Source organism: Gossypium arboreum, chromosome 1 (genome assembly GCF_025698485.1).
Source record: "Gossypium arboreum isolate Shixiya-1 chromosome 1, ASM2569848v2, whole genome shotgun sequence".
NCBI classification, from domain to species: Eukaryota; Viridiplantae; Streptophyta; class Magnoliopsida; order Malvales; family Malvaceae; genus Gossypium; species Gossypium arboreum.
The window spans coordinates 110,386,851-110,410,089 of NC_069070.1; the positions used below are offsets into that span (position 1 = coordinate 110,386,851).

Genomic DNA, 23,239 nt, shown 5'->3' on the forward strand with positions numbered 1-23,239 from the left:
AGGGGGTGAGCTACTCGAGCTCAGTGTGAAATCAACTACCTAACTACAGAAACAAGTACAGAAAACCAGGAAGTAATTCAGAAGTGGAACTTACTTACGGAACTATACACAATTGGTACGTTCTAAACGGTCATACCTGTGGATAACAGTATTTAGCACCTATTAAAACACACTCAATCACACAGTCGCTATAACGGTTCAGTCAGACAATCGCAACCAGAGTACACAGTGTCAGAAACGCTTTTCGGTTAAATAGTGTAATAGTCAGTCGCATTCTCAAGCAGTCGATAAAATGCATATGAGTGCAGTTGAGCTAAAGAAAACCCACCCATCCAGCCAACACACCTCTCCGTCCCCCATCACACCTCATTAAAGCTGTAAGCTCATCCAATCGATCACTTCATGTGGGGATATAATCAACACATCCATCCAACCCTACACTCCATATGATGTCATCCCGGGTTGCCCGGCCACGAAGGATATCAGCATTGTCCTCGACCGTCAGGGAATTGGGACTGCCCATAACCCTCTAGGCATTAGGGGCTATCAGTAAGCTATACAGTGCCATGCGAAATTCCATCGTACAGAATTGCAGTATGAACTGCCAAATTAGATATATTACGCAGCAAAGCTAGCGTATAAGTTGTACTGTGTAATAAGGTAAACCGCAGTACAGGCGTGCAGTATAATTGCCAGACCAGATAATGGTACGTAGCGTAGCTAACGTACATGCGGTACAATGTAAAACGGTAATTCGCTATACTGTTATCAGTAATGTCCACGACCTTTAGGGTATTGGGACCACCCACGACCCTCTGGATACTAGAGGCTATCAGTAATAACCAGCAGAGCAACTGCCAATTCATATCAGACTCCCTTCTCTTCACAATCCCGCCCAAAATAGTTTATGCATATGTATGTATGTATGTATGCAGTCAAATGTACACCACCAGAAAACCAGTCTCAGATAAATAACCAGAAGCAAACATTCACATCCAATCAATCAGACAGTACCCATTGCACACACACTCACTCAGTTAATCGGGTTCAGAAACAAACATGTCACATACCCAGTCACAAAAAACACATTACTCAAACTCAAATTAGAGTCGTAAATACCCTCACTAAAACTTAACCAAGGGTTAGATCATACAGAGCAACAATTACTAGTAACTTTGACCTAACAACAATATTTGGCGAGATAGGGCCACACGCCCGTGTGCTCCGGCCGTGTGGAGCAATCCAGGCCGTGTGACAGCAGCACATGCCCGTGTGGTGTAGGAACATAACCATGTGGATAGTCCGTGTAACTCATTACCCAAAATCACTAAAATAAGGTGCAGGGAAGACACGGCCGTGTGAGGGTCTCACAAGCCCGTATGCGTACTAGACACGACTGTCTGTTCCGAAACACACGCTCGTGTGGAATCCCTAATCCTCAAATCAATCACATGGTCGTGTGGCCAGGTTGTGTGACCCCAAATCTCTAAAACCCTAATCCCCAAACTCACACGCCCGTGTAGACCAAGGGACACGGCCGTGTGAGAAATGAAAAAATCCCTAAATCGGCCACACGGCTATGTGGCTAGCCTGTGTGACACCAAATTTGGCCCAGAACCCTAATTCCCAAATCCACACGGCTGTGTGCCTCGGCACACACACGTGTGGTCGTCGGGGAGGTCCTGAAACCACTATCTAAGCCACCGGAATCATCCCTAATATTTGCTCTATCAACATATAACAGAAAGTGATGAATCCTTATTACTTCCATCGACTAAAACCCCGAAACTAATGGGTTAGCATTCGGTCTAGAAAAGTCGAATTGAAATTTGCAAGAATAATAAACGCATAAAGTAACGTAGTCAAAGTTCGAATCCCACACCTGTTTCTATGACGAAGCAATCGAAGGCAACGATAGAGGAGCGAAATTCCCAAAACCAACAAGCAAAAAGAAAAATAAAGAAATAATAGTATAGACAAAGAAGAAAGAGGAGAATGTAAAAAATAAAATAAAATAAAATAAAATAGATTAAAAACATCTAATTAAAACTAATCAATAAAAATAAATTTATTAAAAACATTAACTTAAAACGAAGAAAAATAAATTGCCTTACTAAAAATAAAAGAAATGTACACCCAAAAACTCGAACCCATAACCTCAAAGTTCACTAACACTCACTTAACCACCAGACCAGCAGGCCCATTCTAATATTAAATTGCACAACGAATCACTTAAGTGCAACCTTCTCATAGTCCCTGTACTCAAAACCCAAAACTATTAGGCCCCAAAATTCGGGGCATTACAAACAGAATAGTGATTTCAGGACCACAAATTTCTATCGTGTCAACTCGTAAATATTATCTATAGAATATTTATAGAGTCATTAAGGTTGTATTAAAATTTGATTAAGAAATTTTAAAGTTTAGCTAATTAATTAAAGAGAAAGGACTAAATTGAAAAAGTTACAAAATTTAGTAAATTTTGAATTCTATTGATTTGATAGCTTAATTATTAAATGAAAAGGGACTTAAGAAATAATTATCCATAAGGTTATTGATGGATAATAATAGGCTTTTAAATTGTTGATTTATAAGGTTATAATTAAAGATAAATTTGTAATTTAGTAAATTAATTAAAGATTAATAAAACAATAAGAAAATTTCTATCATCTTTTTCATGTTCTACCGAAAAATCAAAGAGAAATCACCATTTTTGGAGCTTCAAATTCGGAAACACATTAAGCCTTGCATGTGAATGATTTCTTTACCCGTTTCTTGTAGTTTTTATGTTTTTGAGATCGTTGCAACTAGGTCCAACTAGCCTGTACTTTCGTTTTTGAATCTATTAAAAAATTTAGAAGTTTCTATTGATGAATCTTGAATTTTTTTTATGATAAAAATGTATTTGAAGCTTTGATTGCGTTATTTGGTGATTTTGTGAAGTGATTTTTGTTTGATTTTGATTTAGGGATTAAATTATGAAAATGTCAAAATTTTAGGGTTTGATAGTGAATTTGATGTTTATTAGTGACTATTTAGCGGCCTAGTATATTCTACTATCATGTTGACTTGAGAAAAATGGTTAATTTGATGATTCTCGGGTTAATGGACTAAATTAGAAAAATTGTAAAAGTTAGGGGTAATTATGTAAATTTGAAAAATAAAAGGGTATAAAATGTAAAATGAATTGGAATGTGAAATGTAAGCTAATAATTGAGAAATTTTACATTTTAGATTAAGACCCAATTAATACTCGTGGAAAAGGAAAAATTGCGGAATACTCCTGAACTTCTGTAACTATTACAATTCGGTCCAGGTAAGTTCGTACAGTCTATTATTTAACATCTATCTGAAATGTTTGATGGTATAATGTGATGTAATAGATATATTTTATTATAAATGATGTAAAGTTATTTGAGAAGTTGTTGAAATTCAATACTTGGATCGAATCGAATGCGGGATAGAGTACAATCAAGATATGGTATGTTATGAGGATTGGAGAGGAAATTGTTGTGGATTATTATATATATTTGTTTCCTGAGTAGACCAAGGTTTATATTTGTAGCGAACTCTCGTGTTACACTCCCTATTCTGGTGTGTTTCGGTTGGATTAGCTCTTTGGAGCCACTGATGTGTTATTGGGTGGATTAGCTCTTATGAGCATCTAGTGTGTTTTGGATGGAATATCGATGTACTCATATCCGTAATTCGTTCATCAAATTGTAAATCTCGGTAAGGTAACTTATTTATTGATTTTGATGATTTTGTCATGCATTTGAATTTGAATTTGAATTGAATTTTACAATTCATCAGTTGAGATTGTGAATGACAGGGAAAACATATGGTTGTATATTATTATTTGACTTATTATACTTACTTAGGTAAGATTTATCGTTTCAGTATGCCGAACTTATTAAGCTTCATTGAGCTTACTTGTGTTATTTTCTGTTCTTATAGATATTTTGAAGGTTGGACGATAGGATCGGCACTCAAGTCACACTATTCACCCATTTTCGGTAGTTTTTGGAAGTTTATTTTAGATTGTATGGCATGTAAGAGGCTTATATGTCACTATTATTGTTTTGATATGTAAAACGTTAAAATATGATTTTTAAGTACACGTAGTTAACTTAAAATGACATGTGAACTAAGGAAGATGTTTAGTGCAATTATATAGTATGTGTTAATTGATTGTTGTGATTGAGGTGCCTATGTTTGGCATATTGGTTGAATGTTAGATGATGTAATTTAACATACTTTGAATGATAGTTCATTTTGTGGTAAAATTGTATATACTTGTGGTATCAATAAGGATACATTGGTTAGACACTTAGGATGGTTAATTTAGCATGTTTTTAGCTTGTTTAATGTCACTTTGAATAGGTCTTTTGGCTAGTAAATGAATTACTTAGAGTCCAAGTAAGCTTGAAATGGTAAACTTGTTGTTTAAGGTTCATTTTGGGTCCACACGGCCTGAGACATGGGCGTGTGACTCAGCCGTTTGAGACACACGATCTGGCGACAAGCCATGTGTCATTTGATGAGTTCTTTAGGGTGCAAGTCAGTGAGTTACACGGCCTAACACACGGCCTGGCACACGGACGTGTAGGGCAACTTAGAGAGTTACAAGGGTGAGGACATGGGCTGGGACATGGCTGTGTGTCCTTAGTTCAATTGTTAGACGGCCTGAGACACAGGCGACTCTGGAGCTCGGTTTCCACTTTATTTGTTTAGTATGTTTTGGACTTTTATGGACTTTTCGAACTTTTGGACATTTAGTTCTGTTTGGGACTTTAAAATTTTATTTTGGTATTTGTTTCATAAAAATCTTAATTTTTAAACAGTGTTTTAATCAAGACAACATGAATAACAATAAACTAAGGTTTTATAAGATCGAATTGCTATAATGTTTTTCGCTGCAAAGTTTTTGACTAAATCGTTATGACATTTTATCACTCAAATAATTTAAGAAAAAGGGATTGAAAAACGCGATTTCCATCAAAGTATTATCGAGTGTTTCGAAATAGGTGTGTTTTCAATGCGTTAATCAATTATATTTTTCTTTATGTTAAAATGAGCTAATCACCAAAGTTAAGTATTATTGTTTTCTCGTATGATGTAACTCTTACAATCTGGCCGTAACGTTCAGGTCAGGTTTGGGGTGTTACAAGGATAATGCACTTCAGCGTACTTGAACTCACATCCTCCTGCATTAGCAACAATTTCCATACTATTTGAACTAAAACTTAATCCAAATATGATTATTTTTGTACGTGAAATATTTCAACTAGTCATTTTAAAGTACACTTATAAAAATATCTAATACTAAAATTTTTGAGATGATGAAATATAAAAGGAAATGGAGATGTCGGTAGGTGTTACAAGTTAATGATTTTGTAGCATGGCAGTTCTATGATGAAATTGCGAGCAAGCATAGGGTTTATGCTTTTATTTCCTTCTTTAACAAATTGGAACAAATAACAGAAAACATAAAATTGAGGCTTGCTGTTCAAGTAATACTTAACAAATTACATTTTGATTCATACTTTTCATTATTGATTTATGTAGACGTTATATTTTGGGCAAGACTTCTATTCATGGCAGTCCTCCTCCAAGCCCACTACCTGCACCAGCTCCACCACCGAACCCACCACCTGCACCAGCTCCACCGCCAAACCCACCTCCTCCACCGAAGCCGCCTCCACCTCCACCTCCAGCTCCACCACCACCACCTAGTCCACCTCCAGCTCCTGCTCCTGCCCCACCTCCAAACCCACCACCAGCACCACCACCTACTCCACCACCACCACCTCCTCCGAACCCTCCACCACCTCCTCCTCCAAGTCCACCACCTCCACCAAGGCCACCACCAGCACCAGCGCCCCCACCAAATCCAGCTCCACCACCTAGCCCTCCTCCACCTCCACCACCAAACCCTCCACCACCTCCTCCTCCTAATCCACCCCCAAACCTCGGCCGACGATGGAAGAGGTTTTTCTCTTCCTCAAATCCACCCGTAAGCTTCCTAGCACTAGTGGCGCAAACAAGTGCACCAAGAAACAAAACAAGAAGAACCTTAAAAGAAAAAGAAGCTGTCATCTTTGGTAAGTCTAGATAACACTTAAACAAGATGACTTTGATGAGAACTGGGGGCAGGAAGAAGGATTTATATATAGTAAAAAAAGAATTGAAGCCATGAAGAGTACAGTTGAGGTCTTAAATTTTGCTCATCTTCTCATCTAAAAGCCGTGTTGGGAGATTTAATGCATCCAACCGTCACTTTTGACGAAAGAAAAACTATAAACCATGATCCATGACCCACCCCTTATTTTAAAAAAGAATGGATCTCTTTAGTTCTTCACCTTGAAAGCCATTGCTTTTATGATTCAGAACCCAATTTGCATGGACTTTACACTCATGTTCTCTCAAGTTGCATGGATTTTGGTGTTGCATGCATCTCTGTCATTAGGGTTTTTTTTTTTTTTTATAAAGTCTTCTCTCCATATCCATTCATTTCTTTGACTTTTTTAAACGTACCCCACAGGTTTGCTATTAGTTGTGGGTTATATATATCCAAATCAATGAAAAAAAGAAAAAGGAATGAGTTAGATAACAGAATCCAATCAAGTGATTATGGTTTATAAGGATCTCATAATTTGATCAAGTTGATATTGGTAAAGATAAAATCATTGGTCTACTTTTATTGCTGTCAACATACGAAACCAACAAAAGTAGTGTGCTTGAATGATCACCAATATTAAAAGGAAATTGAGTTGGCTGGAGTCTATTTGAATTAAAATAATTTTTTAATTATATTGAAGGTATAAGGTTAGTTCTATAAATTGTAAGGGTTTAGTTAAAAGCACAATATACATGGAAACTTGAGAACCCATTTAAAAAAGTTGTTTAGCTATCGATTTTACCAAAAAGACTTTTTGTTTGGGCTATGACTAATCCGACCCTTTAAAATTAGCCTCTACAAATCCTTTAATCATTGTAAAAAAATCACCCAGTATGTATAGTTGAATTATCCTATTGCGAAGTTTGAACAACCTGAAGTTAAACTTGGTATTAATGGTAATACCGACTCTTATCAATGGTATGCTAATATTTCTTTAAACTGTTAAATGTGCGCTGCCTGAAACCCATTTTCTGCATTAATGCCATTGGTGCTTTCTTGCGATGATATATGAGATGCTTGGTATAGGCTGAAGAATCTTGACAGAAACGCTTTTTTGAGAATTTGATGGATAATTTATTAATTTAACGATAATATTAATGTATTTTAATAGTTTCATTCATAATTTATAAATTGTCATTTAAATTTATTATTTTAATTAAATAGTTGCATGGAGTACATATATATATATATATATATATTATTATTAATGTAGACGTCCATTAAGAGTGTATTTTAGATTTTTAATATTCATTAGAAGTGGAGATTTATTTCATTTAATAGGGTTTTATTTTGATGGAAAATGACATTGCAAATCTCAATATTGCTAAGTGTGGCAAGTACATCTGGAGGAGGATGCGGCGAAAGGAGAGCTTCAGTTCTATTTGGTCGGTAGTTTCTTGACGGCAAGCGTGATTCATTTTTAGCCCATGCGGGCAATGTTGGTGAATGTTTGGCACCCATTAGGAGGAGTTTCTATCTCATATTTGAGGGAGAAACGATATTTATTTGGATTCAATTATGAGATTGATGTTGATCCGGTTGTCGATGGTGATAACAGTTGAGGAGTACAAAATGTAAATAATAGTTGTGATATTACAATAGTGATAATTTAATTTATAATTATTAATCACAAAAAAATTACATAAAATTATGATAAATTTGTAAGTATAGTAGCTCTCTTTCTTAAAAAATAGTATACTGAATAGAATTCTATGCATAATATTAAGAAAAAGATTGTATCAGTTAATTATCACTTAATTAATATTAGTGTTATATATCGATTAAAATTTAAGTTTATCTTTATTAACATTCATTAGTTAGGTATATTCAATCGAGTAGCATTTAAGAAAATTTGATGGTAAAAATGGAGATTGTTAGAATTAATAAGTTACAAGTATTTAAAAACGAATGGAGAATTAAAGTAATTATGAGTATCAAATCATACTTAAATAATAATAACACTAAAAAATATGGAAAATTATTTTAATTGATGATGAGGAAAATAATATTATACCTATTTTTTATTATTTCAATTTAATATTATAGTTTTTATTTTAGTTCTAAGTTTCTATATTATTTTAATGTTTAATTTATTTTTAGTTAAACATTGACTATTTCATGGAATTAAAATTCATACAGGGCTGTTGTAACAAAATTCAATGATAATTTTCAGAAGAAAAAAAACTTATATTATTACACATGATTTAGTAAAAAATTCTTATGATAAATTTATTAATCATCATAATAAATATGAATTTTCATTAACTTCTTATACCATTAAAAAGAAGAACTCCAATTCACAAAAGTGCTCTATTTGATGATTTTGTTTCTTTTAATGATATGAAAAAGCACATGGATAAGTGATATATATATTATTTATTTCATTATATTTCATTTTAAAACAATAAACATGTATATCCTCATGCAATGCAGGTTAATATAGATTGAAAAAGAGAAACGATAATAAAACATTTTAAATATAATTATAGTTAATTTAATTCGTTTTATAATCAGAAGTAAAGTGAGGTCTGAAATTTTGAAGTCAAATTTTATTATCCATAAATTTAATATTTACTTTTAAACAATCTAGGCATATTCTGATTTATTAGTTTACTTGTTTGTTTGTCATTTGCATATTAAAATTGGTGTTTTTCTAATTATACTGGAGTCCCTATGTATATTTATATTACAAGAGAGACCACAGAGCAAGTCAAAATCAGCTGCTGTCCTCGTTAAGAAGCAACTTTAGGGGCTTCTCTGCCGAAATTATATTCCACAATCACTGGTTATTAGATTGTCTAAATAAATGCGTCCTTTTTACGTAGGAACAAGTTATGCGTTGGGCGAGATGCGATGATATGAAACCCAAATCACAAGTTGACCCAAACCCAGCAAATTGTTTGTTTCTATGCGTTGGGACAAATTATCCCACTTTATTATCCACTTCTTACCCAAACAATCTAACCCATCGTTATTCTTCTCAAGACTGCAAGTCTAAATTTTCAATTCTGAGAATCGCGATGAGCTGCCTCCATTGTTATTCTCCATTTCTTCCCTTGAATTCTCAGCTTAAACACAAACAGAAACTGAAAGTCAAACGACATCTTCGGCTTTTCAGCACTGAATCATCTCCGAACCTGGTTTTGCAGACCCGAAAGGTGAATTCGAGGACAAATGCTACCTCCAATCCCCTTTTTATTGCTGCTAAAATTCCTCCATCTCAATCTGGTGATATTACTGTTTTTCTCCAAACAAGGTCTAAGTCTTTCTTTCTTTCTTTTCTTTTCTTTTTTTTTTTTTCAAAATTTGCTAGAAATTAAGAATGTTTTTGTTTTCCTGGAAATGCAGTGCATTACTTCTGGTTGTTTACTTCTTAGCAAATTTTGTGGCACCTTATTTCATCTCCAAGTATTTTGAATTCGACAAGATTGGGGAAGACCAAAAGAGAAATGAAAATAATGACAACAAAGGAAGATGAGGATGAAGAAGATAACAGAAAATCAAGGCAAGGTTTCCCTTGTTATGTTGTGGTCATTTTCACAATATTGTAGAAGCAATGCACATTTATTACCAGAATAAAAAATTGGTAATTTTTATCTACTTTGAAATTACTTCTGATAGCAACCATCAAGCTCATTTCACAATAATTTACAATTACCTGCAAAACTACACTCTGGTTATGCCTATCGAAAACACAAAAAGGGCGAAAAATGATGCAATCAAACCAATGTCCAATCACTTTCTTCTAGGGATCGAAGTTTTTCAATCACTGAGAGATTCTCGGATTTAGGGGACAACTTTGAAAATAAAGATGACTTGCTATCGAAAAAGCTAGCAAATGATCGAGAAGAACTCTCATCTGAATTCTTCTGGTCTTTTGGAGGAGAATTTCTCTGCTGTTGTTTATCCTTGCCACCAAAGTTGAGACTGAGCTTCTTAAACCGACGTTTTAACTCACCAGCAGCATTTCCATTCTCCATTGTTGGTGTCTCTGCCTGCTTCATCGTCTTCATGACTTCTTCAGGAGTAGCTACCATCTTTTCCACTGTTTCATACACCTATTGATAGAATTGAAAATGAACACCATCAGATCACAGAAAAACTAAATCTTATAAACTGACACCATCAAACATATGAAGAAACCGAATTTTCCTTCCCCTCACTGGGAAACTTTGAATGTGCCTGGACAAAGGCACTCCATCTTCGTTTCATTTAGCATTCAATTTACCGTAAGCATTTGATATCAGTCCCATGTGTTTAGAGATACTTGTTGCCATTGTGGAAACATTGAAGCAGCTGTTTAAAATAGAAATTACCTGACAAAGATCATCCATTTTATCATCCCACAAACTTCTCTGGCAAGTTGAAACAACATAGTCTTTGCACTCATAGAACAGCTTTGACAAGTTTTCATCAGCAGAGACCTTTTCCTCGGCTAGTGCAAATCCTAAAGAAAGCTGAAAAGTACAGAGATGAGATGTTAGCATTATAAAGAATGACTGGTTTAGTACCAAAGTACGACCTAAGATTAGGAACAGAACAGCCAATTAATGATATTCCTCTCAAATCATGTACTAGAAACAAAGTAAAAAAGTGCAGACTCATTTTTGCATTTATTTACTCTTTATACTTAAACTGTACCGCAGATTGGAAATACGTGACATAAATAAAGAAATGGTCACCCATAATCAGATCAAAAACACTTACTAGAGAAACAAAGAGTTGCTGAAAAAGCTCAGAAGTGGGAATGTCCTCTAAGAAATTCAGAATTCCTTCCCTAAAAGAATCATAACCAAAGCTATTATTGTAAGAAAAATGCTCCTGTGATGGAAATTTTGAATGTCTTAATATCAAACGTTATGCATCCAACTTACACTGCCAAATCCTCATCAAAGAGAGGTGTTTGTTTAATTGCCGGTACTGGCTTGGCTGTATCCCATAATTCACGCCACAAATTACCTAAATTGTACATAATTCACATATCAGATCCAACTCTACCAAAAGTCCCGGTTAAGAATGTCAAATGAATACATCAAGAAGTAAAAACCCTCCACTCAACTAGACAGTTTTTTCTGGCCAAAAGAAATACTAGACAGTATTCAGGCAAAAAAAAAAAAAAAACAGTATTCAGAATTTATTCTCCGAATACAAGTCAGAACATGATACAAGTTCTTTCAAACATGTAACACTGTGTATTAAAATGAACTAATGTTCACAACTCAAAAGTAAATCCTGACCAAGAAGAAACTAATTACAGCAAACTTGACTAAGGGAACTGGGATAAAGAAAAGAACCTTCTTTTTGCATTCTGCTACTTAGTTGACCTCTTGAAACTGAAGAGTTAACCTCATCGCTTGGCTCAGTGTCAGTCCAATCAGGAGGAGAGTGCCATCTAACAAAATCTTCTAAAATGCAGCCGGGATTCGCGGCCTAAAACAATTTAGATAGGCAATGAATAGACACTTGAAACAATATTCAGCATTCATATGTATCTACAACAGTAATAAGATTGAGGTAATTTCTTTGTGCTAAAATTATACCTTGAAAGCCTGCATGTCAGAGAGGAGTTGAGAACACCCAGCACCAACACTGACCATCAAAAGATAAGGCAATGAGTAAAAGAATAACAAGAATAATTTAAATAACCAACAAAGTAATATGACAGCAGAGGAAATTTTCACTCAAAAACTTTGATGCGTACATCAGAATATGGAAAAGATTAGAAAATAAACGGAAAAATTCAACATATATAACAGCATTAAATATGTCTGTCCTGAAAGATAATATCATTGTTTTAAATCAAACAGGAGAACGTTAATAATATTAAGATCCAATTCGGTAAACAGAGTAATGAACGAAGATAGTAAGAATTCTATAGTGTGAATTTCACATAAAAGTAGCAAGGTTAAGGAGTGTTTGGTCAATATACTGACCTCCCTGTACGAAGCACCAACTCTTCTGTTTCTTTGATAAGGTCTTCTGTAAGCAAAGGTCCTTCCTACAGTCGTGTGCATAAACACAGTGAACCATGGGAATAGGGTCAAAAGGTAAACAATCAGTTAATAGAATCCATTAACCATACCTGGGTAATAGGTGAGTATATAGGTTCACCAGTTTCTAACATTGTCAAATTTTCAGCCAGTTGATTAGCTCCCTGTCGAAGAACGAGTTCTCCACTACCAACTCGTGCATACAATGCAGAGCTGGGAGCCACTGTGCCTATAGCAACATCTGATTCTTCAACATTTGACCTAGCTTCCTCCATTTCAGAATCAAATGATTCAGTTGCAATACTACGCTGTCTTTTTCTTGATAGACAACAATTAATAACTTGTAATTGTTGATATAAAAGACAAGAATTTAGATCAGGAGTCTCATCCACAGGAATGCCTGGCAGATATCTCTCTTCAGACCAAAATCTTCTCAACTGCATGATTAAAGGATTCCAAGCACTTCTCATTAGGTGAAGATCAACGAAAACTGTGTTTAATGCAAACAGACTTTAGAGACATCAAAATGTGACAATGGAGGAGTTTAGTTTCATTTCTACATCGACCATTCATGTCAGTACAGATTCTTCATAACCCACTTACTTCAATAACAACCCTGCACCAAAAGAGAGCCATTTTGCGAAGGGTCCTAAAGCTTCCAATGACTTCAGAAAGCTTAACAACGAAGCTCTGTGGAGGAGCACCGTGAATGTCTCTAGGCAAAGATATCGTTGTTGTAGATGTGTTTGAATCAGAAATAAGATTCCTTTGGAGGAAGTTCCCATCTGCAAATATCTTGCAGATATACAACGAAGTAAAAGACCATGACATGAAATTGTGAAGGTTTAAATAGAAACATATCTTCTTACAAGAGTAAATGTCCTATCAGTCGCATATATGAACCTACCAGCATCAAACAGTGAATGGATCAATGCAAGGACTCTTGCATCATCATGAAAGCCAGATGCAAGTTTATCCTCTTTGTCTCGAAGAACTAATGACTTCACAGCAGAGAAGCTCAGACCTGTCCTTTCCCTCAAGGGTGAAGAATTTCCAGAAGATGTCAATAGATCTTTCAAAGACTTAAAAGTCCTCCCAGCCCTGGAAAAGAAAGGCAAGAACAAAAAGATAAGAACACCATACACAAGTTGATATATGATAAATCAATAGATCACACAGTTGACCACTAACATGAGCTCAGAAGCAAGAAATATTTTGCATCAAAAGATTAAGTTGTAGCTACCAGTATGGCATAGCAGTATCAATGGGCAGGAAAGTAAATTCCAGTAATGGTAACAAATCATAAATCAGCATGTTTCACGAGGCACCAAATGAATTTCAAGATCAGCAACATCAGAGAACCAACAACTGAAGTCAAGAATTGAAAGCATGTTAGTGGCAAAAACTTACTCGGCAGCTATAGCTAATTGCTTGATAACAGATGTTGGAGGAATGTTATTGGTGTTGATACTATTTAAAATGTCTACAGAGGGAACTGCTTCTGAAGCCTGTAGGACAACAAACCCATTCAGAAATCCCTTCATATGAATTTTATGAGGACACAAAAAAAGCATTTTAATTGCAATTACAGCAACCTTCACCTATGGATGAGCAAAATAAAGAGAATCATAAATGTACCTTTGCTTCCGCATCATTCTTTACTTTGAGCAAGTATAAGTTTTCATCATAGCATGCAACAGCCATTGTTGAATTTTCAACTTTCTCTGAATCTTCAACTCCTTTTTTCCCTAGTCTTATATTCTTAAATCTTTCTTGCCATTCTTGCTTTGTCCCTAAATTTGCAGGCATCCACTTAGAATGCTTTACCTCATGAATGCTCTGCTTCATGCCAAACAAATTTCAAAACTAATATAAATGAATATGTATTGGAAAATAATTATGAGGTTACATGCAGGAAAAAAAAAAGTGCAAATGTAACAACAAAATTCATCATGGTAACTACTCAGCAGAATTCTGAAGCCTTTTTTCGTTGCTGGGAAAGTGCAGGAAACTAAATAGCATACAAATTGCAAAGCCTCCAATTCGATTCCAAGCAAACCAAGCTAAACCCTTGGAATTCAATACTTGATAAGTCAAACATAAAGAAATTCAAAAACAAAGAATTCTACACTGTACTTCGTTTTACCAGTAGCCAAACAAAGTTCCATTTTACCTTTTAAAAGACATTTTTTAAAAAAAAATTAATAATAATGAAACTAAAACAGCTTAATCCTACATTTCTCGTAAAAGCAAGCCAAATATCAGTTTCAAAATTCAAAGAAAATTTACCTTAGACTCGGCTTCTCTCGTCGGAGATTCGTTTTTGAATTCTTTCGGTGATAATCTATCAGAATCTTCAGGAAATGAATAGGAAAAAAAAAACAAAACAGAAAAAACCAAACTCCATTATAATATCTATCAAGAATCTCTTTAAAACCGGAAATTGATAAAAAGAATCCAAAAATAGCAAAGTGAGAAAAAAAATAAGCGATAGATTTTGATCAGCCAAAAATATAGAGGTTTCTAATTTTAATTACCTAGATCGGATTTCAAATCAGTGAGGACTCGCTCGGCTTTGGCAGCTGCGGAATGGAAAGCAAATCTTGCTCTGGACACAAATGAAGGAGACTCCATTTCGTGCGCCGGCGGTGCGCACGTTAAGATTTGGACCGTAAGAAGAAGAGAGCGAAAATAGTTGTTAAAATCGAAGGGATCAAAATGGCACCTATTTTTTTTTATATTTATTTATTTTCAGATAGAGCGGGGATATTCCTTTTGGTGAAGAAGAAAGCCGAGTGGAAAATGGAGGATTTAAACATTTTAAAGGAAAAAAACTGAAAAAAACTATTTAACAAATACTATTAAATATTGTTTTTTTAAATTTTGTTTTTGTAATCGGAGTTGCTAATTTTCTTGTTAAAAAAACAGAAATATAAAATAATAATAATAATAACCTTACTATGGTATTAATATCTAGACTTAGCAATTTTAGGTGTTAAAAAGTTTAAGGACAAAAACAAATGCAGGAACTGATTAATTGTCGTAAGTTGAATCAATCATTAGCAGTTCTTATTGTTAATTGTTTAAATCACCATCTTAACTTAGAAGCCTTACCCAATTGATTTATTTAAAATAATATTTCTTGTAATCATAAGATTTTGTCTGCTTTTTTATGGTCAACACGTTTTGGATGCCATGTACCACCTAACACATTTTAAGTTTACATGATAATGTGTTAATCTCTTTTACATTTTTTACAACTAAAAATACTAATTCAAAACTTTTTTTTATATTTAATGCATTTTACCAAGTATAAATCATAATTTATTAATTAGATTTTAGCTTGGTTGATATTAATATTGTTATTTATATAGAATGACAATATTTTTTTGATTAAAAATTAAAATTATAAAGTAATTCAATTAGATCAACAAATGAGGATCATCAAACAATTTTAAACATAAGTTTCTAGTGCAAATTGACTTCGCCAAACTATCTACAATTGAGTTTTTTTCTCTAGGCAAATGTTGAATCTTCCACGACTTAAATATATTCAGGACTTGAAGTATTCTCCTAACTAGGATAGAATTAGAGTTTCTGGAAGAGCCATCTTGAATAATGTTAACGGCCTCAATACTATCAGTTTGAATTGAGACCTTATCGAATTGTCTTGCCAAAAGAAGGTTTAACCCATCCAAGATCCCATAAAACTCAACCCTCGTCACTGTGCAATTAGCCAAACATCGACAAAACCCAATGATCCACCCACCATTATGACCATATATGTAACCTCTAGCTGCTACAAAAACCTTTATCAAGCCTAGTCGAACCATCTGTTCTCAAGCAAACTCAACTGCTAGTGTTAAAGGTGAAGAACGAAGATAACTATAAAGTTTATGAATTTAAACACATTGAAATCATAAATTATTTTTAAATAATCTTTTTATAAAAATAATATCAACTTAATATTTCCTCAAAATATAAATAGAAGAAAAAATCTAAGTTAAAAGTTAGATTTAATTAAATCATGCTTCCAAGATTGAACTTTTCTTGCTTAATATTAATATTTCAAGTTAAAATTGAGTTGAATAGGCCCTTCTAAAGACCAAGGCAATCTTTGGATCATGAAATCATGAAATAAAGAATCAATGGAATATACTCATTCTTTGATCTCCTTTTTCCCATGTAAGTTATTGACTAATTAAGTTCATGAAGTCTCTTTAAACCTTAATCTAAAAATGACTAAGTACATAAAAGTACTAAATACCTTGGTTGCTCATTTTGAAATATTGCTTCAATATGGACTGATTTAAATTAATTTTAAATTTATATTTTAAACCAAGTTGAATTTGAGAAAATATAAAATGTATTAATATCATGTTTAAATCAAAATTTTATTTAACTGAAATAACTTTTTTAATGTTAACACATGAACGGAGGTAAATCTAGGGGGCTAGCAGGATCCCCACCCTTCTAAATAGAAAGTTGTTAATTAAGCCTATTAGAAAATTTTAAAATTTTAAATTAATAAAACCAAAATCACACTTTAACCTCCCTAAAATTATAAAAATTTAATTTAATTCTTTAAAAATTATAAAGATATAAACTATTAAAAATTAAAACTCCATTTCGACCACTCCCGGCTTTTGCCTACGCATGAAATTGACTTTTAATATGTTCATCTAGTTTTCTCTTTTTCTCTATTGTTATTTGTCTAACATAAATGAAAAATCAAACGGGTGATTTGTTTTTAAACTCGAGATAGACTTTGACCTTGCAAGACTGAACCGAACACACACATAGGGTCGACTCAAGAGACCCCCCGTTACGACAAGAACGTGTTTGGTTGTCGTTACTTTCCTCCCTAACCCAAATATCTTTTTCATTGTTACAATTAGTACTGCTCTCTTTGACACTGGGATTTTTTTTTTGGTTGATTTACTACAAAAATAAAAAAAGGAAATTAAGAACCAGTGCTTTGGTTTCCTCTTCATATTAAACCACTCATGTCTCATCAACTCCTTTCCTTTTGGATTTCTTTCTTTCTCATGGCGTAAGTTTTAAGTACAATAAGCTATTGATGTTTCGCTAAGTTCAAATAAATAGTAGTTGCCTAACATTCATTGGGATACAATATTACCAAGGGTCGTATCCTCAAAAACTCTAGCTATCGCCTCGATTGGATGATATAAATCCCCAAAAACATGATCATTTCAATTAGAGCAATATTTTGAAATGGGCAAACAAAGGACTTGACCTTATAGATCCCCAAGCCTACAACGTATTTTTTATTTCATTCAACCCTGCAAACATAAATTAAATAACTCATTAATAAAACTTAAGACAATTAAACGAAACAAAAATTACATATAAATTAATTAAAAACGAAAAGTTATACATATACCGTAAGAAGATGGGCTTTTGGATCACATGTTGGTATCAAAATAAAGAGTAGTTTATGCGAAGTTTTGATTTTAACCCCTCCGACATCGCCTTCAACTTTCCATTGTATTTAAGAGACCAAAAATTGTATTCTTCATTGCATTCATGGGTTTTATATTTTTAACTCTTTCCAGTAGAATTCACGATAGCAATGAGAATGAATTTACGTGGATCAAATTCGTATAACGAAAAAATAGTGAAATTTTAGGATCAAGTTTTACCATTTGTTATAAAGTAGAGTAACAATTCTACCTCGAGTAACTTCTTCTTCGCCATAATAACTCCTCTACTACCTTCCATTACTTTTTCGGTAGTGTTTTTATTTTATATTATTAAAGCAAAGCAATATATATATATATATATATATATATATATAAAGTTTTCTCAGCATTTCTTGTTTAATTATTAAAAGAGAAAAGAATTTATTATTTATCTAAGGCGGAGCCTCTAAGGAGCCCAATATTTTTATTATATACTAAATACATAGATATGTATATGTATTCATATGTTAAATTAAATTAAATTCGCTCTCTCAAAATAAATTTATATTTCTGTTTATAACTTAATTTCATGTGTTAAGGGTGAAAACTTTTTAAAGTTTTATTTGTTATTTTTATTAGGTAAACTATATCGATAGTCATTTAATTATGTATAATTTTTTAATCACTTAAATAAATAATCACTAATTTTTAGAAAAATTTTATCACTCACGATAAGTGACTAATAGAATAATGTTATGACACTTTTAATTTGTTTAATAATTAATTTAATCCTCAATTTTTATATTTATTATTTATTTGACCTTGATTTGTATTACTCAGTCAAAATTTATTTTATTCATAATAAAACCTCCAAGGAGGTTACAAGGAAAACAACCACAAAAACACCTTAAACAAACCATATTGGTTGTCCTTGCATTTTGTCTTTGTATAAAAATTATATTTTTGTTCTTTCGTATTTATTTTGTTGTTGAATCATTAAATGATTGTCATGTTGGAATCCATGTAAGCATTGAATTGCCTTGCACTTAAAATAAAATTACTTATTAACATTTTAATAAAAATTAACGATACTAATTATTTGTATCAATTGCATTATAAAAATGGAAAAATCAAATCTCAAACTTTAGTAAAGAAGGAGACCAAAACCATATACCAAAACCATATTTTGACTTAAACTATGGATCCAATTTAGATGTATTATGTATTTTATTGAGTAATTGAAATCTCATTAAACTTAAGACTAAGTTTAAGAGTTTAGGTAAATAATTATGAAGTAAAAGAAAAGAAGGAGAGGTTAATGAAAGGAAATGATATATATATATATATATATATGTATATATATATTGTTTGATATAGTTAAAATTATTAAAGGAAGGAGAGTGAAGAAATTTCACGAAATATTTAATTGGAAGATGTATGATGAGTTACTTGATTGTCACATTATATTAGAAAACTTAATAAGAACTAAATGAAATATTGAATTACAGCCTAACTTTTGGGATACATAACTTGTTAAACTATAACTAATTCATAGTTGGTTGAGGTTAACTAATAGTAGTTATTTAGCTGCTTCTGTTAACTGCTATTGCTAGCATCTGTTGATATTTCCCCTGCACAAGCGCGAAAAATAGCAAGTGAAACCACATTGAGTTTGTCACGACATTGAGCAAAATTCCCTATGGTCAGCTGCTTGGTGAGTATATCTGCTACTTGATCTCGAGCAGGAACATAGTTCACTTTTCGGTTGCCACTCAACATCTTGTCTCGAACGAAATGTAGGTCAAGTTCCATATGTTTCTCTCGAGCATGTAACACTGGGTTGGCAACCAAAGATATTATGCTGGAATTGTCACACCAAACAACTGGAGGTCTTGGAGGGTTTTATCCCAATTTCATTAAGCAAAGAATGAAATCAGGTTACTTCAGAAGCTGCATTTTTCAAGCTTTTGTATTCTGCTTCTATAGTGGATCGTGACACTACATTTTGTTTCTTAGATGTCCAGCCAATGAGATTATCTCCAAGATACACACAGTAACCTGATGTGGACTTACGATCTTTAAGATAATGTGCCCAATCAGCATCAGAAAATCCAGTCAATGTGACCCTTGAAGGGTGAAAAACTATTCTATGGTCAAGCGTCCCTGGAGCATACTGTAAAATACGTTTAATAGCACTCCAGTAAATGTCATGTGGCTGATGCATGTACTGGCTCACCTTATTAATAGCAAAGGCAATATCTGGTCGGGTGAGACACAAGTATTGCAATCCTCCAACAATCTGCTTGTACGTTGTACCATTATTAAGTGGAGTGCTAACCAGAGAAGTCAATGTCGGTGAAATCACCATAGGGGTGCTAACAGACTTAGCATTTGCCATACTTGCTCGATCCAACAGCTCTCGAGCATATTTGTACTGGGAAACATGCATACAATTACCTTTGTGAATGACTTCAAGTCCAAGAAAATAACTAAGATTCCCTAAGTCATTTAAAGAAAACTGTTCATTATGACACTGCACTACTTGATCAATTTCCAAGTTTGAATCACATGTGACGATTATATCATCGACATATACAAGCAAAAAAATACATCTAGCTGTAGTTTTCTTAAAGAACAATGATGAATCTGCACTAGAAGACTAAAATTGTTGCTTTTGAACCAGAAAGTCTCTCAGCATTTCAAACCAAGCTTTCGAGGCTTGTTTAAGACCATATAGAGCCTTATTTGGTTTACAAGCCAAAAAAGTCCTATTTGCATCACAAACTTCAAATCAAGGAGGCTATTTCATAAACACCTCTTTAGCCAGATCACCATTTAGGAATGCATTGTTAACATCAACCTGTTGTAGTCTCCATTATTGTGACACCGCTAATGCCAGAATTGTTCAAACTATGTTTGCTTTAACCAAAGGGCTAAAGGTCTCATGGTAATCTAGTCTAGCAGCTTGAGAGAACCCATGTGCCACAAGACGCGCCTTGTTGCAGGCTACACTACGATCTGAATTCTTTTTAACTTTGAAAATCCACTTGTATCCAACAAGAACTCGATCAGAATGTGGTACTACCAAGGTCCATGTATTGTTTTTGGACAACGCCTGAAGCTCATCATACAGAATAAGCTGCCAGGCTAGATCGACCATAGTTTCATGTATATTAGTTGGCTCAACTGAGGTTACTACAGCTGTGTAAACCTTTGGCTTATAGATGCTAGCTTTGCTTATGGTGATCATTGGATGTGTGTTATCAGAAACAAACCCATGTTGTTGCTCAGTAAATGGAAGAAAAGATGCAGCAGTAGAAATCGTAGTAGTAACTCTGGGAGATACACCGATAATAGGATCAACAGATCGTGTAAGAGAGATGTGAACTGGAGAATGAACAAAATTAGTAGCAAAAATAGGTGTGAAGGAATTAAAAATAGTAGCAGTGGGTAACAAAACATGTTGAATTGGTTGCGAAGTTAGAGAATGAGAAGACACAAACACTGATAGTGTTGTGACTGGTCTAGCAGTAATAGATTTGATTGGAATAGCATTTGAAAATGAATCTTTGGCAAATAGAAACACACTCTAGTCAAATTGAACATGCTGTGAAATATAAACAGACCAACACGATCAACACACTTATACCATTTGTGACTAAAAGTATAGCCCAAAAAAACACATGGAGAAGATCCATACTGCAGTTATGCCTGTTATAGGATCGAAGCAATGGATAACACAAATACCCAAAAACCTTAAGTAGCTTGTAATCGGGTGAAATACCAAATAACCTTTCAACTGCAGATATACCGTTCAAGACCTTTGCAGGCAAAAGATTCATTAGATGCACTGCAGAATAAAAAGCATCAACCTAATAAGAAAAAGACAAAGATGCTTGAGCAAACAAGCATCAGCCCAATAATAAAAAGTATTTGAATTCACCTCCATTCTCTGTTTGTAACTGCTTAAGCTTGACACCTAATTGTAAACAGAAGTCTTGAATGGCAAGAAATTCTGAAAAACATTTGACTTGTTTTTGAAAAAATAAATCTATATATGTCAAGAGAAGGCATCTCTAAATGATATGTAATATTGAAAACCTGAAGAATAACAAGAGGCTGGCCGCCACAAATCAACAACAATTAGCTCCAGAGGAGCAGAATACACTGTTGTAGAAGAACAAAATGGTAGCTTATGGTTATTTCCCATTTTACAAGCCTGACACAATGAAAAGATTTATTTCTGGGAACTCTAATATTACAAGATTTTAAAATCTGATCAACAATAGCAGAGGAGGGGTGACTGAGTCGTTAATGCCAACGAGTAAACTGAAAATCTAAATCACACTTCTGAATAGACTCAGCGGCACCAGTGGCTTCATGTGTAGTGTTGAAAGCATGTATAGGTGCTACTGGAAGAAACTTGTATAGCCTACCTGACTCAGTGCCTTGGAGTAGAATCTTATGAGTTTTTAGATCCTCTACGTAGCAATAACGAAGATATAATTCAAAATAAACTTTGTTATCCTTAGCAAATTTCGAAACAAACAACAAATTTTTGTGTATATCAGGAACAAACAATAGATCATGCAACAATAATTCACCAAAGCCAGTGGACAAAAATGATGAACTAGTATGAGAAATAACAACATGATGACCATTACCTACAATAACTGTACTTGACCCAGTATAAAAACTACATTCAGCGAACTTGGTAGGATCATTGGTAATGTGTGCCGTCACTTCACTATCCGCGTACCATGCTTGATCAGCCACATTTGAGGAAATGACCAGAATTGATGCAAAATTTGCTTGTAGCATATTCGGAGCATTAACAAAGCCAGAAGACCCCGTATGGTTGAAGGTATCAACATAAGATGTGCCAGATAAGGGAGAATATGACCCAGATCAAAAGTGATTAACTGGATTTTGGTCAACATAGCACATGTATGCACCAGGCCCATGGGATGAAGATCTAGATGACCCAACTGACATCAGATCCATATGGTGTTACCCAAAGTTAAGATTTTCAATGGCAGAATTAGCATAAGAAAAATCATATATGTAATAGCATCGGCGTGCTAGATGCCCTAATTTGCCATAGATCTGACATTGTAGTCGAACACCACTAGAAAATCGACCACGCCCTCATCCACAAGAAAAACCAGATGCACAACTTAATTGATACAACTGCAGTGGTGGTTGACCAACATATATAAGAGAAGGCATAAATGCAGTCTTATTGGTTAAAGCAAGATTCACAGAAAACGTGATCTGAGAGATATGCGTCTGTTGTCGAGCTTCAGTGTCCAACTAGAGGTGTTTAATCGACACTTTTAAACTTTTAACTGTTAACCGAATCAAAATTTTTTCAAAAAATTAACTAAATTGAAGTTTTTTGGTTAATCCGGTCGGTTAACTGAATTAACCGAAATTTATATTTTTTTTTTATTTTTGGTTAAAACAAACGTAAAATATATAAAAAATTAACCGACTTAACCAACCGATTAATTTATATTTCTAAAAAATTAACCAAACTGACCGAATACTTATATATTATAATATTATTTATTAAATTCAGTTAATTAATCGATTTTGAACCAAATTAACCGTTAACCGAACTTTTAAAAAATTATTAACCGACC

The 23,239-nt window shown here is 33.8% G+C and overlaps 3 protein-coding genes across 3 annotated transcripts; 1 reads left to right on the forward strand and 2 right to left on the reverse strand.

Annotated features, from left to right (window-relative positions):
- Positions 1-5,408: 5,408 nt before the first annotated feature.
- On the reverse strand, positions 5,409-6,256 carry LOC108482325 (glycine-rich protein 23-like). Its single transcript, XM_017785447.2, has one exon. The coding sequence runs from the start codon at positions 6,097-6,099 to the stop codon at positions 5,596-5,598; it is 504 nt and encodes a 167-aa protein (XP_017640936.1). The 5' UTR covers positions 6,100-6,256; the 3' UTR covers positions 5,409-5,595.
- Positions 6,257-9,015: 2,759 nt separating this feature from the next.
- LOC108480466 (uncharacterized) lies at positions 9,016-9,781 on the forward strand. The gene is made up of 2 exons (XM_017783482.2): positions 9,016-9,437; positions 9,530-9,781. The coding sequence occupies exons 1-2, from the start codon at positions 9,016-9,018 to the stop codon at positions 9,657-9,659; spliced, it is 552 nt and encodes a 183-aa protein (XP_017638971.1). The 3' UTR covers positions 9,660-9,781.
- On the reverse strand, positions 9,745-14,987 carry LOC108480465 (uncharacterized). Its single transcript, XM_017783481.2, has 14 exons — positions 14,709-14,987; positions 14,461-14,525; positions 13,810-14,010; positions 13,582-13,679; positions 13,079-13,272; positions 12,775-12,956; positions 12,264-12,608; positions 12,115-12,179; positions 11,722-11,770; positions 11,476-11,611; positions 11,056-11,140; positions 10,889-10,958; positions 10,498-10,638; positions 9,745-10,239 (listed from the first exon to the last, which is right to left on the reverse strand). Exons 1-14 carry the CDS (start codon positions 14,803-14,805, stop codon positions 9,901-9,903), a joined length of 2,067 nt encoding a protein of 688 aa, XP_017638970.1. The 5' UTR covers positions 14,806-14,987; the 3' UTR covers positions 9,745-9,900.
- Positions 14,988-23,239: the final 8,252 nt, after the last annotated feature.